The sequence below is a fragment of the Octopus sinensis genome, linkage group LG1 (assembly GCF_006345805.1).
Source record: "Octopus sinensis linkage group LG1, ASM634580v1, whole genome shotgun sequence".
NCBI lineage: Eukaryota > Metazoa > Mollusca > Cephalopoda > Octopoda > Octopodidae > Octopus > Octopus sinensis.
In genome coordinates this window covers 213,275,599-213,289,995 of record NC_042997.1, presented here as the reverse complement: position 1 = coordinate 213,289,995, position 14,397 = coordinate 213,275,599, and the positions used below count along the sequence as shown (strand labels likewise).

General features: G+C 39.1%; 1 protein-coding gene across 1 annotated transcript; it reads right to left on the bottom strand.

The window, feature by feature from the left end:
• Positions 1–3,792: 3,792 nt before the first annotated feature.
• LOC118766110 (zinc finger protein 239-like) lies at positions 3,793–11,909 on the bottom strand. The gene is made up of 5 exons (XM_036509376.1): positions 11,303–11,909; positions 5,864–6,825; positions 5,003–5,359; positions 4,335–4,364; positions 3,793–3,857 (listed from the first exon to the last, which is right to left on the bottom strand). Exons 2-3 carry the CDS (start codon positions 6,472–6,474, stop codon positions 5,065–5,067), a joined length of 906 nt encoding a protein of 301 aa, XP_036365269.1. The 5' UTR covers positions 6,475–6,825; positions 11,303–11,909; the 3' UTR covers positions 3,793–3,857; positions 4,335–4,364; positions 5,003–5,064.
• Between the last annotated feature and the right edge of the window lie 2,488 nt (positions 11,910–14,397).

Genomic DNA, 14,397 nt, shown 5'->3' with positions numbered 1-14,397 from the left:
GCCACCGGCACTGGTAACTCAGCTGCAATTTCCATTGATCGATTTCGATTCTCACTTGCCTCAACAGGTCTTCACATGTAGAGTTTTGTGTCCCAAGAAGGAAAGGTATGCATAAGTGGGCTGTCTACATCCCATGTAGAAGGCCACGGGTTATGGTTTCACTTGTCCTGCCGGGTCTTCTCGCGCACAGCATACTTCCAGAGGTCTCGGTCTCTAGTCATTTCCTCAGTGAGACCTAAAGTTCGAAGGTCGTGCTTCACCACCTCATACCAGGTTTTCCTGGGTCTGCCTCTTCCACAGGTTCCCTCAACTGCTAGGGTGTGGCACTTTTTCACACAACTATCTACATCCATTCTCGCCACATGACCATACCAGCGCAAACATCTCTCTTGCACACCACAACTGATGCTTCTTAGGTCCAGCTTTTCTCTCAAGGTACTTACACTCTGTCGAGTATGAGTACTGACATTACACATCCATCGGAGCATACTGGCTTCATTTCTTGTGAGCTTATGCATATCCTCAGCAGTCACAGCCCATGTTTCACTGCCATGTAGCATGGCTGTTCGTACACACGTGTCATACAGTCTGCCTTTTACTCTGAGCAAGAGGCCTTTTGTCACCAGCAGAGGTAAGAGCTCTCTGAACTTTGCCCAAGCTATTCTTACTCTAGCAGTTACACTTTCAGCACACCCGCCCCCGCTACTGACTTGGTCACCTAGGTAACGGAAGCTATCAACTATTTCTAGTTTTTCTTCCTGGAAAGTAACAGAAGTTGGTCTCAGAGCATTTTCAGTGTTTATTGTTCCTGAGCATCTGCCACATACAAAAACCATCTTCCTAGTTAGCCTTCCTTCAACATTGCTGCACCTCTTATGTGTCCATAGCTTACACTTGGTGCATCTTATAGAGTTTCTACCTACACCTTTTCTACAGATCGAGCAGGGCCATCTACCTGAAGGCGTTTGTGATTTGTCTACCTTCCTACTTATTATGACTTTGGTTTTAGCTAGATTGACTCTAAGGCCCTTCGATTCTATATTTGTTCCACGTCCTCGTGTTGTTGTTTTTTTGTGCTTTCATGTTTGGATTAACTTTATATATATATATATGGCCTAGTGGTTAGGGCAGCGGACTTGCGGTCGCAGGATTGCGGTTTCGATTCCCAGACCGGGCATTGTGTGTGTTTATTGAGCGAAAACACCTAAAATCCCCACGAGGCTCCGGCAGGGGGTGGTGATCCCTGCTGTACTCTTTCACCACTCTTTCTTCTGTTAGCCTGCTCGCTTAGCCAGCGGGGTGGCGTCATTCGAAGGCTAAAACAATGCGAACGCATTGTGACCAGCGATGTGTAACATCTGATGGTCTGGTCGGTCATGTGATATATACAAATATATATATATATATATACAAATATATATGTATATATATATATATGTATATATATATATATATATATATATATACAAATATATATATATATATATATATTATTTTTTTTCTTGCTTATAATCACCTCACATTATCTTATGGTTAATACCATATAGATTTCTGGTGCATCTAAGTTAAGTACCTCATTCATGTGAATTCAACAGAACTCACTGAATCTTAATTACTTTTACTATATATATATACATATACAAATATATATATATATATATATATATATTATATATATATATACATACAAATATATATATATATATATATATATATATATACACACACACATACACAAATATGTATGTATTATTTAATAAACACAGTATATGCTTTTATGTGTTACTTACTATTAGTTTCATATGCTGAGAACATGGCAAACATTTTTATAACATGTCTGGTATCCTAGCACAATCATCAGAAACTGACCCCATGGCATAACGAAAGAAAAAGGGAGAAAAGGCAAGAAGGAAGTAGATATAAAAAGTACCAAGAAATGAAAAAGCAATCAGAAACAAAAGAGTTATTTCCCTTCGACCGTAAAATATAAGGCTGAAAAGCCAGTGGCTTAGAGCTTCTACTACAATTATTTAATCTAGTGGGGGAGGTACTTCCCAATTCTCCAACAGGGACTTAAGGCATATGCTTACAGCTGTTGAACATTTTGACTCTAAAGTTCAGAAGTGACTCAGCAGTTCTCGGATCTGAAAAGGATCTGAGTTCTTTCAGCTACACATAGCTTACGTTTTTTGATCAGTTACTCTCTTTTACTCTTTTACTTGTTTCAGTCATTTGACTGCGGCCATGCTGGAGCACCGCCTTTAGTCGAGCAACTCGACCCCGGGACTTATTCTTTGTAAGCCCAGTACTTATTCTATCGGTCTCTTTTTGCCGAACCGCTAAGTGACGGGGATATAAACACACCAGCATCGGTTGTCAAGCAATGCTAGGGAGACAAACACACACACATATATATATACATATATACGACAGGCTTCTTTCAGTTTCCGTCTACCAAATCCACTCACAAGGCATTGGTCGGTCCGGGGCTATAGCAGAAGACACTTGCCCAAGATGCCACGCAGTGGGACTGAACCCGGAACCATGTGGTTGGTTAGCAAGCTACTTACCACACGGCCACTCTGATTTCTTTCACATTCATTTTTTTTTTTACGATGATAGATTTAGATGTAATACATTAGTTTCTATCCAGTGATTAAAATTATTAGCTAAATGAGATTGTAGCCTAAAATTTATTTTAAAGAATACATCAGCATAAAGAAGTGTGTTTCCTTAACAAATGTAAAATCAAAGGTGAATGCTGTCAGCTGTATTCTTGAAGAAATGTTTAGAAATTCCTTGTTTAGATTTAAAATGAATTCAAGAAGACAAAGTTTAGATGTGAGCAAGAGTTTACTTCCAAGTTAAAAAATGACAGTTTGTAGCCCAAACAGTTGCTAAGGCTTCACTGAACTGAGATTGAGTACTAGCTAGAATCTGTGGTCAAAATGATATTGTTGCTGGTATCAAAAAATATGATATACAACACATTTCTCAGCAAGAACATTTTCTAAAATTATGAAATATAATAAGATTTTTTTTTTTGGTCAAATTTGCAAATAGTTCAATAATTTGTGAATATTTTGGCAAATAGCAAATTATGAAACTTCAACTAATTCTAAGAAAGGACCAACTGCCAATGGGCCATAAGACTGCTGCTGGATCAGAGCTGACTTAAAGCTAATCAATAACAACTGGTTTAGATAATTAAGTATCGAAACAGCTGGTTATTTTATTGTTACCATTTTACATCAAAAGTGAAAAATATATACATCAATTCCAGAAACTCTAGAAATCCAAATCCATTTAAAACCATTGTGAAAAGACCGGGAGTAATCTTAATGTAACTAAATTTGGACACAAGAACTGAGCCATGGTTTACCTTTTGTGTGTGTGTGAGTAAATATATCTGATGGAAGCACTCCGTCGGTTACGACGACGAGGGTTCCGGTTGATCCGAATCAACGGAACAGCCTGCTTGTGAAATTAACGTGTAAGTGGCTGAGCACTCCACAGACACATGTACCCTTAACGTAGTTCTCGGGGATATTCAGCGTGACACAGAGAGTGACAAGGCCGGCCCTTTGAAATACAGGTACAACAGAAACAGGAAGTAAGAGTGAGAGAAAGTTGTGGTGAAAGAGTACAGCAGGGATCACCACCATCCCCTGCCGGAGCCTCATGGAGCTTTAGGTGTTTTCGCTCAATAAACACTCACAACGCCCGGTCTGGGAATCGAAAATGCGATCCTATGACCGCGAGTCCGCTGCCATTGGGCCATTGCGCCTCTACAGAATATATCTGATAATACTTAGATAATAGGTTAATAAGACAATGTTTTAGCACAAATATTACAAGTAATAATAATAATAATGAAATTATTGTATAGTGCTCAGGTGCACCACAACTTGTCAGAAAGTGCGTATAGAGTATATGCAGTAATGTACAAATGTCTGGAAAGTGAACAGTGTATGAGTCAGATACATGCTTGTGTGTGTATGGAGGGGAGAAAGATCAGGTGTAGTGTTGGCGAATCTCAGGAAGCATGGAAGTTTTGAAGGATGCAATGCTCCGACAACTAACAACTGCGATAGTTGACAGGTGATGTGCGTTCGCCTTTTTTGAGCAGAGGGATAACACTGGCAGTTTTCCACTGTTCTGGAGTAACACCATTGTCAAGACAGAATTGGAAGAATAGAGAAAGTTGGCTTAGAAGAAAGTACCCACCGCATTTGAGAAGTAGGTATGTAACACCATCGAGACCAGGAGAGGCATAGTTGCGTTTATTCTTAAGGTGTTGTTGTAGCATTGCTGGTGTAAATTGCATAGTAGATATGTATGGTTCTGTTAATTATAAATGCTTACAGGTTAATAAATTACGGAGATGTACTTGCATAGCGAGTGACTTGATCTGAGATCGTGTGCTGGAACGAAAACAATTGCAGCGTGGAAGGTGTTTATAAGCCATTTAAGAAACACACAAAACCGTTAGATTCACTTCAACATTTAAATTTAAGTGTTTTCCTGTTATTTTTAGTCTCTCTGGTTGTTATCACGACAAGGAAACAATATTGAAGGAAGGGGTAATATCTATTAGTGTTGTCCAGTTGGTGTAAGAGTTCCTCCATCCACCAGTAAAACACACAAGACTGGAACTGTAACTGAATTTGTGTGGATTAATTTATGTTGGATTAAATATCTTAAAAGACTTCCCACAGATGTCACACAGGTATATCTTCCCTGTATGACCCTTATCAGGCTCCCTTTCATTATGAATGCAACCCTCATGATATGGTTTCTCTCCTGTGTAAATACGTCGATGGGTTAGAAAATTAATATTCTGAGAGAATGATTTACTGAGATGCAGTACGAAGTTTTGTCAGTGAACAGGTCTTGGACTCAAAGCGCCGAAAATATTTTGACAAATTAAATTTAAATGTTGAAGTGAATCTAACGGTTTTGTGTGTTTCTTAAATGGCTTATAAACACCTTCCACGCTGCAATGGTTAATAAATTACCTTGTTGAAAGTATTATCTGGCATGTATATCACAGTGGAATGTCTCCTAACCTGTATGAATACGTTTGTGATTAGATAAATGGCAATTTAGAGAGAATGCTTTGCCACAGATATCACAATGATATGGTTTCTCTCCCGTGTGAATACGTCGATGGGTTAGTAAATTAATATTCTGAGAGAATGATTTACCACAGATATCACAGTGATGTGGTTTCTCGCCTGTGTGAATACGTTTGTGTTTAGATAAATGGCTACCATCAGAAAATGATTTACCACAGATATCACAGTGATATGGTTTCTCACCTGTATGAATACGTCTATGAGTCAATAAGTGACTATTCCCAGAGAATGCTTTACCACAAATGTCACAGCGGTATGGTTTCTCTCCCGTGTGAATACGTTTGTGGTTAGATAAATATTCATTAGTAGAGAACTTTTTGCTACATATATCACAGTGGTATGGTTTTTCTCCTGTATGAATACGTTTATGAGATATTAAACGACCTTTCTGTGATAGTGATTTACCACAGATATCACAGTGATATTGTTTCTTCCCTGTATGAATACGCTTGTGGTTAGATAAATTGCCATTAGCATTGAAAGTTTTACCACAGATATCACAATGATATGGCTTTTCTCCTGTATGAATACGTTTATGGGTTAATAAATTAGAACTTTGAGAGAATGTCATACCACAGATAGCACACAGGTATGGTTTCTCACCTGTGTGAATACGTTTGTGCTTAGACACATGACTGTTTACGGAGAATGCTTTGCCACAGATATCACAATGATATGGTTTCTCACCTGTATGCATGCGCTTATGTTTCAATAAATTACTATTTTCAGAGAATGATTTACCACAAATATCACAGTGATATGGTTTTTCTCCTGTGTGAATACGTTTGTGATTCAGTAAATTGCCGTTTTCAGAAAATGCTTTACCACAAATATCACAGTGGAATGGCTTTTCTCCTGTATGAGTATGTTTGTGTTTCAATAAGCTACATTTTACAGAGAATGCTTTGCCACAGATATCACAATGATATGGTTTCTCACCTGTATGCATACGTACATGTTTCAGTAAATTACTATTTATAGAAAATGATTTACCACAAATATCACAGTGATATGGCTTTTCCCCTGTATGAATACGTTTGTGGTTTAACAAGTTGCTATTTTGAGAGAATGTTTTGCCACAAATATCACAATGATATGGTTTTTCTCCTGTATGAATGCGTTTGTGGTTAGACAAACATTGATTTGTAGAGAACCTTTTACCACATGTATCACAATTATAGAGTTTTGAATTTGTGTGGATTAATTTATGTTGGATTAAATATCTTCCTATCTTAAAAGACTTCCCACAGATGTCACACAGGTATATCTTCCCTGTATGACCCTTATCAGGCTCCCTTTCATTATGAATGCAACTCTCATTCAATTTCTTCTCCATAATTTCAAATCTTCTTTGCAAAAGTACTTTTCTTCTGTAATTTTCATCAGAGAAATATTTTTCTAAATATTTTCAATGAAGACTTTTCTCAGTCATAAGGGAACTGGGTAAGATGGAATCTTGAACTTAGACATCAGTCATTTAAAGTTATGAAAGACATTTCGCAAGAGGAAAGCCTCAATAAATGTTGTTGATACATCACCAGAAAAATATTATGGGATCTCTATAATTATGTGCTGCCAATGAAGGAAATATATTGGAATCCATGAGAAATGTTTCACAGAGACAGAACTGAAGAGATACAAATAAAGTCTCTTGTTTCCTTGATAACATCTTTAGTTTTCAAATACCCTGAAATATAGAAAAATAACTAATGATATTTCAATGCTGACATATTAGAAAGTGTGATAACAACCAGAGAGACTGAAAATAACAGGAAAACAAACATCAGAAATACATAGATGAAGGAGAGAGACAGTTGTGTGGCTGTGGAGGTTGAAGTAGATGATGTTGACTGGATTGGCAGCAATAGTTGGGGCAACTTGTGAGACAAGATGGAGGTGGTAATGACAAGGAAACAATATTGGAAGGGGTGATATCTATTAGTGTTGTCCAGTTGGCGTAAGAGTTCCTCCATCCACCTATAAAACACACAAGACTGGAACTGAAACCAGTCACTAAATTAGAGGGGAAAGTAGTGACTTTGCTGAGAGGAGGCGCACAGCAATCCTTTTCTTGAATGCTATCATAGATATAATAATCATCATTATCATCGTTTAGTGTCTGCTTTCCATGCTAGCATGGGTTGGACGGTTCAACTGGGGTCTGGGAAGCCAGATTGGCTGCACCAGGCCCAGTCTGATCTGGCAATGTTTCTACGGCTGGATGCCTTTCCTAACACCAACCACTCCGTGAGTATAGTGGGTGCTTTTTACATGCCAGGCGAGGCTGGCAATGGCCACGATTGAATGGTGCTTTTTATGTGCCACCGGTATGGAGGCCAGTCGGGGCAGCGCTGGCAACAGCCACGTTCGGATGGTTCTCTTACGTGCCACCGGTGCTGGTATCACAGCTACAATTTCCATTGATGTTGATCGATTTCGATTCTGATTCTCACTTGCCTCAACAGGTCTTCACAAGTAGAGTTTTGTCTCCCAAGAAGGAAAGGTATGCATAAGTGGACTGGCTACATCCCAGGTAAAGGCCACGGGTTATAGTCTCACTTGTCCTGCCGGGTCTTCTCACGCACAGCATACTTCCAAAGGTCTCGGTCTCTAGTCATTTCCTCAGTGAGACCTAAAGTTCGAAGGTCGTGCTTCACCACCTCGTCCCAGGTTTTCCTGGGTCTACCTCTTCCACAGGTGCCCTCAATCGCTAGGGTGTGGCACTTTTTCATACAACTATCTTCATCTATTCTCACCACATGACCATACCAGTGCAAACGTCTCTCTTGCACACAACATCTGATGCTTCTTAGGTCCAGCTTTTCTCTCAAGGTATTTACACTCTGTTGAGTATGTACACTGACATTACACATCCATCGGAACATACTGGTTTCCTTTCTTGCGAGCTTACGCATATCCTCAGCAGTCACAGCCCATGTTTCACTACCATGTAGCATGGCTGTTCGTACACATGCATCATACAGTCTGCCTTTTACTCTGAGCGAGTGGCCCTTTGTCACCAGCAGAGGTAAGAGCTGTCTGAACTTTGCCCAGGCTATTCTTATAGCCTCCCCCACTACTGACTTGGTCACCTAGGTAACGGAAGCTATTAACTACTTCTAGTTTTTCTCCCTGGAATGTGGCGGATGTTGGTCTCTGCGCATTTTCAGTGTTTATTGCTCCTGAGCATCTGCCACATACAAAAACTATTTTCCTAGTTAGCCTTCCTTTGACATTGCTGCATCTCTTATGTGTCCATAGCTTACACTTGGTGCATTTTATAGAGTTTCTACCTACACCTTTTCTACAGATCGAGCAGGGCCATCTACCTGAAGGCATTTGTGATTTGTCTACCTTCCTACTTACAATAATAATAATGAAATTATTGTATACAGTGCTCAGGTGCACCACAACTTGTCAAAAGTGCGTATAGAGTATATGCAGTAATGTACAAATGTCTGGAAAGCGAACAGTGTATGAGTTAGATACATGCTTGCATGTGTATGGAGGGGAGAAAATCAGGTGTAGTGTTGGCGAATCTCAGGAAGCATGGAAGTTTTGAAGGATGCAGTGCTCCGACAACTAACAACTGATGCCGGCAGTTTGTTCCATGCTTCAGCAACTCTTAGCATGAAAAAATGTTTCTGAAAGTCATGGAAGGAGCTGTGCTGTTTTCTGACTTTGTAAACATGTCCACGGGTGTTAGACAGGTGGAGTTTGAAAAGGTGCCCAGAGTTATTGTTTGTAAAGGAAATAATATACAGGAAATAAGGGCTCAAATATTGTTGCTTTATTTGCAGGTATTGTAGTAGCCCTTGTATTCAAACAGATTTTTTTAATGATTATTTTAAATGTTTTTATAAACCCGGAGTGTTCTCAATGTATTTTTTTTAGGATAGAGCAAACAAACAGAAGTGATGACTCGGAAAAAACTTTTCAAAATTCCACAACAATCTAATAAAAACAAACAAATGTTCATTTGTTTTATTGAGATCTGTGAATGATGTCCAGGTTGATAATGTTTCCATGTCATGAAAGGAAAACCTTAGACGAAGTTGTCATGCCAGTGTATCCTCAAAGATTGTGTGCAATCCTTTAAAAAAGGATTTTTTTATGGATGCTAGCAGTGATGGTAATGTATAAATGGTGAGCGAGCAGAGGTTGGTGTTAGTGAAGTGTTGAAATTGGGTTTGTTTGATATTGGTGGAAAGTGGGGAGTGCAGGTGACGGTTATAGAGGAACAACATCAGAAAAGCGTGTGTGTGACGGGAGAGACAGAATATCGATTCCAAGGTGTGGAGGGGAGGGAGGTACAGAACAAGCATTGGCACAAGAACTGACACTGACACATGCATATATATACATATACATATTTATGTATACACACACACATAGGAAAATACATCCACTTGAGTTGAATGAAAAGAAAAATGAATCTGTGAAGCAAGCTAAAGCAGAAGAAGAATGATATAGAGAGAAAGAGATGGAAAGAAAGAAGAGAAAGAAAAAGAAATGAAGATAATCGTGGCTGACATTGAAGGGACCTTGGGTAAGGTTTCCTGCTGTGTAGTCTATCGTAAAACTGGGTGCAGATGAATAACTGTGAGAACCATGCAAGCAAGATACGGAGATGCTGTCAGTTCAATGAAGAATTTAGGTTGCAGGGAGATGCGCTCATTGGGTAAAAAAATAAAGCCAAGGGATAAAAGTGAAAGGAAATTGAGGAAGTGAAAGATTAGGGAGCAGAAGAATCTGGGTGCATAGCTTGGAAACCAGGGAGCCTCTCCAGGTTAAACCACTACTTCTCCACTTTGAGATTTCACAGCTCAGACATATGATCAGGATGTGGCAAGAATCACAAGATTCTTCAAGCTGAGCCAATCAGTACTAGACTTATAGGTAGACGAAGAACGAGATGGTTTGATAATGTCCATAGTTTCAGTTGATTATGCTTGGAAATCCAGCCAGAAAGTCTAATGACAGATGCTTCCAATAGGACTCTATGGAGATACCAGGACTCTACCCCCGTGTCCCTCCCAGTAATAGTGGGTGGATGAACAAAAGTTGTGAAAGACAATTTCAGAATTTTGGGCCTTACAAAAGGTGGTTGGTGAATAGGGACAACTGGAAAGATAGTGTTGGTGAAGATCCATGTAACCCATGGAAGAACATGTAATGTTGATGATGATTGTGATGGTAGTACTATCATATCAGGTATATCATCATCATCATTTGACAAGCATTTTTCACGCTAGCATAGATTGAACAGATCACAATCTAAGTCCATACTCAGAGTTACTGTCCTCCAAGACAGATCAGAGGACATTAGATTTGTGACTTGGTCTTGACTACTCTTACAGAGAAACAGAGCCATTAGGGCAGGATTGGGGAGTGAGAGATAGGCATAGTACATAGAAATGTGAGGAAGAGAAGAGATGTCGGGGTAAGGTGCATGAGAAGTTTTCTTGTTACGTGTGGGTGGAACACACAGATCAAGGGCTTGTGGATAGCAGCGAGACATGTTCTCTAGGTTTAGAACCCAAATAATAATAAGTAAAAGAGTGGAGGCTGAGAATTGCGACGTTAAAAAAATAAAAGAGGATGGAATTTTGTTTTGTAAACACTGTGGTTTACTTGAAATGCCGAAACGAAAAAAGAATAACAAATATTTTCTTTTTAAAAACGCATTACAAGGAGACAGAAAAAAAATCTTTTAACTTATAAGTATTTATTAATTTAATACTTATAAGGTATCTAATTAGAATGGACTCCTTGTTTTGCAACCAGTACAGTGCCACCTCAGCAACCAATATTTCGTTTTCCATTTATTTCGATCATGTTTTTACATATTCCCCAAACCTTCGAAATTACTCTGCAAAATAAATAAAAATAAAAGAGAGGAGGAACAAGATGCAAAAAATCTGCCAATTCTCGAATCTTATTTCTGTTTTACAAATGAATTTTATATTTTCTGTTAAATATACCATTATATTCTTTGTTCATTTTCTCTTTACGGTTTAAAGTTGCAATTTTTGTATTTCCAGTTTTTTTACTTTCATTTCTTTCCCATTCAAATTTTATTATTATTTTAATGCATTAAAATAGGATTCAACTTTTATGCCTTGTAATTTATGAAAATCAACAATCCATGCAAAACTCTTTACCTCCAGTATTTTCTAATGATGGTCTTTGTTTTTAGTATTTGCCCGTCTCTAATCCAAGATGTACCGTGAGCAGCAACTAATATCTGTAAATATATAAACATCCAAAGACAGTGGATGAGTGTCAGTAGGTTCGGTCGCTGTAAGGAGTGAAAATGTTTGATGTGTTCACCAAAATATTCGGTCGGAGTTATTAACGAAGAGGAGAGGAAGCAGATGAAGAGGAGACCGCAGTGAATGAGAGACTGAAGAAGGTGCGAGGTGGTGAGATGGGGAGCTAAGGACGGGAATGGGATCGCTTCGGATAAGGTCAGGACAGGGAATTCGAGATACCAGGAACGTTATTAGAGCACATAGTAGGTGCATATAGAAACGATCGTCCGAACGTTGGGAGGTCTGAGCTATGTGGTACTATAGTGCCAGTATGCAATGTAAAACAATCAAATTAAAAGATTAGAATTCGCTTAGAGTTGTATTGGGGATGAAAAACCAAAGTTTGCATCAGGTTGTTGCTTCTCTTGGGTCCAAATGTTTCGTCGTTACTAAGGATCTGGCACTGTATTGTATGACTGCTATATCAACAAGTGTCTAACTGATCTCATCAGAAACAAAACTCGCCTTAATCGCATTCGGGAACGTTTTCCAATCCCCTCTGGAATTCAGTTTCAACATTTCTAATAATTTCTTGCATATCCATTTCTAGCAGTTATGAAGGAGTAAATAGTAGTGGCCTTGTTATAGGTGTGAGTGACGGCAAGGGTGACAAAAGGAAGGTCAATAATCAAGGAACCCTATTAGCACACATATTGGAGTGATCTTATAGGAATCTTCTAAATGCAGACGGGGATTCCATAGGCAGAGTGCTTGGCAAGGTGATTCTCATTCCAGACTTGCGGCAATAGATCTGTTTCTCTGGAAGCTATAGTATTGGCCTCTGACGGGTAGGGAAATGGATAGGGTGTGCTGTTAATTATCGTATCCAGCATTTGGGGTTGCATTTCTCACCTGATATGTGTTAAGTGTGGTGGTGAGTCTGGTGATGTGATAATGAAGGAAGATTTTGAGTTTTGCTGAATGTGTACAATATGAAGTTGGCCGCAAATGAATAGAAAGGCAGAAGTTTTCTCCTGTTTATGGAGCCATCATGATTGAAAAGTGTTGATTTGAAGAATTCTTTTATAGTTCAGGGGAAATTGACTGGCAAACGACAAAAGAATTGCCAACCATTAGGTTAGTGGAAGAACTTTGCAGGATGTTCAACTGCACAATGGCATATTTTGCTTTGCCATTCTGAATTGTGTACAGCAGTCAGTACCATTATATTCTTACATCTCTGATTAGCACACAGTCACTCCAAAAGCCCAAGATCGTACACCAAATTATCACAGCAGATATCAAAGCGACTGACCACTTACCATGTCTACAATATCTGGTAAATTCATTACAAAGGAATTTCATCATGAATCAACATATTGTTGGTAAATTTATTATCTTAAATGGGGTAGACATTGTTAGCAGAGTCAGGGTATGCATTTTGGCAATTCAGTTTAGACTTGTCTTGGACACACAACAGCAACAAGTATGAGATCATCAGCATGTAGGTGTCCATAGGAGCTCCTATAAGCTAATGATCTAGTACTTATAACCGAATCTCTAATGGAATTAGAAGGACTCCAGACATAGGAGCTAAACCTAGAGTTGAGGGGCTTCAAGGTAAACTTAGCAAAGACTAAGGTGTAAGTAAGTAGGAAAGAAACTTCACTCTGGTGTCAAAGCTTTGTTTGATATGCAGAAAAAGGGGTGGGGATAAACTCTATATGGTGTATCCAATGTAAGCTGTGGTCACACAGGTGTAGTGGAATGATAGACAGGGAAGATAAGCTTTGTATGTAGCAGATGCATTGGAGCAGTAGGAACTATGAGCACACTGGAAATAGTTGCTCTTAAATGTGCAGATGGCCCATTAGAATAGTTCATAGCTTCTCTTTCCTTGGAAATATAAGAAAGCAGGGTAGATAGTTGCTCTGAAAGTATAGTAGCTGAGGTAAGAAGGGGTTGGAAAAAGTTCAAGGAAGTGTAAAGACTAGCAAGAAATGAAGTTTGCATGCTCTGATGGATGTGTATTGTTAGCATGCGTGAATACCAGAGTGCAAATGAGTTAAGAGAAAAAGTGTATACAAGAGGAATCAGGTGGAGTGTGCAAGAGAGGTAGTTACACAGCACAGACAGATACATATGGAGGATGGCTGCTGGTCAGTGGAAGAGGGATGGCAAAGAACAATACTGACTGGTGATATGCTATGCTATGGACACACACACACACACGAATTTAGAGTACAGGTAGGTGTTCACCTGGTTTATATATAGAAAGTGTGTTGGCAGAAATTCCATTTCGTGTACCATGGATATAAGAGGTGCAGTGGGATAGTAAGAAGGTTAACAGAAAATAGTGTTTGTGTGTGCAAGATGTACAGGTGTCACAAAGACCACAGACAGATGCATGAGAAACTGATTTCTTCAAATATCGCAGAGCCTCTGCTACCTGGGTGAGCTAATTAGCAGTGAAGGAGGTTGTACAGAAAGTGTCATTACTGGAAGAAAAATAGGATGGAGAAAGTTGAGAGAGTTTTTACTTCTGTTGGTAACCAAAGATCTCCCACCAAGTGAAAGGATGGTTGTATGATGCATGTGTATGAACTACAATGCTACATGGTAGTGAGACATGGACCCTAGATGTAGAGGACATACAAAGATTAGAGAGGAATGGAACTGGCATGCTCTGCTAGATGTGCATTGTCAGTGTACAGGTGCAATGGAGCACTAGTGTATTAAGAAAAAAGTTAGGCATGAGAGGAATTATATGCAAGAGAGGAGATGGCATTGGTTTGGCTGTGATGTGGATGGATGAGGACAGTTGCATGAAGAAGGGCTGATCACTGAAAGTAGAAGGATGTTGTGGAAGAGGGAGAAACAGGAAGACATGAAATACTGAAGGCGAATCTCAAAATGCTGAAACTTATGAAATATGTGGCATATCACTGTACTCAGAAAGACTTGCCTACCACAACAGAATTCATCATCATCATCATCGAATATTC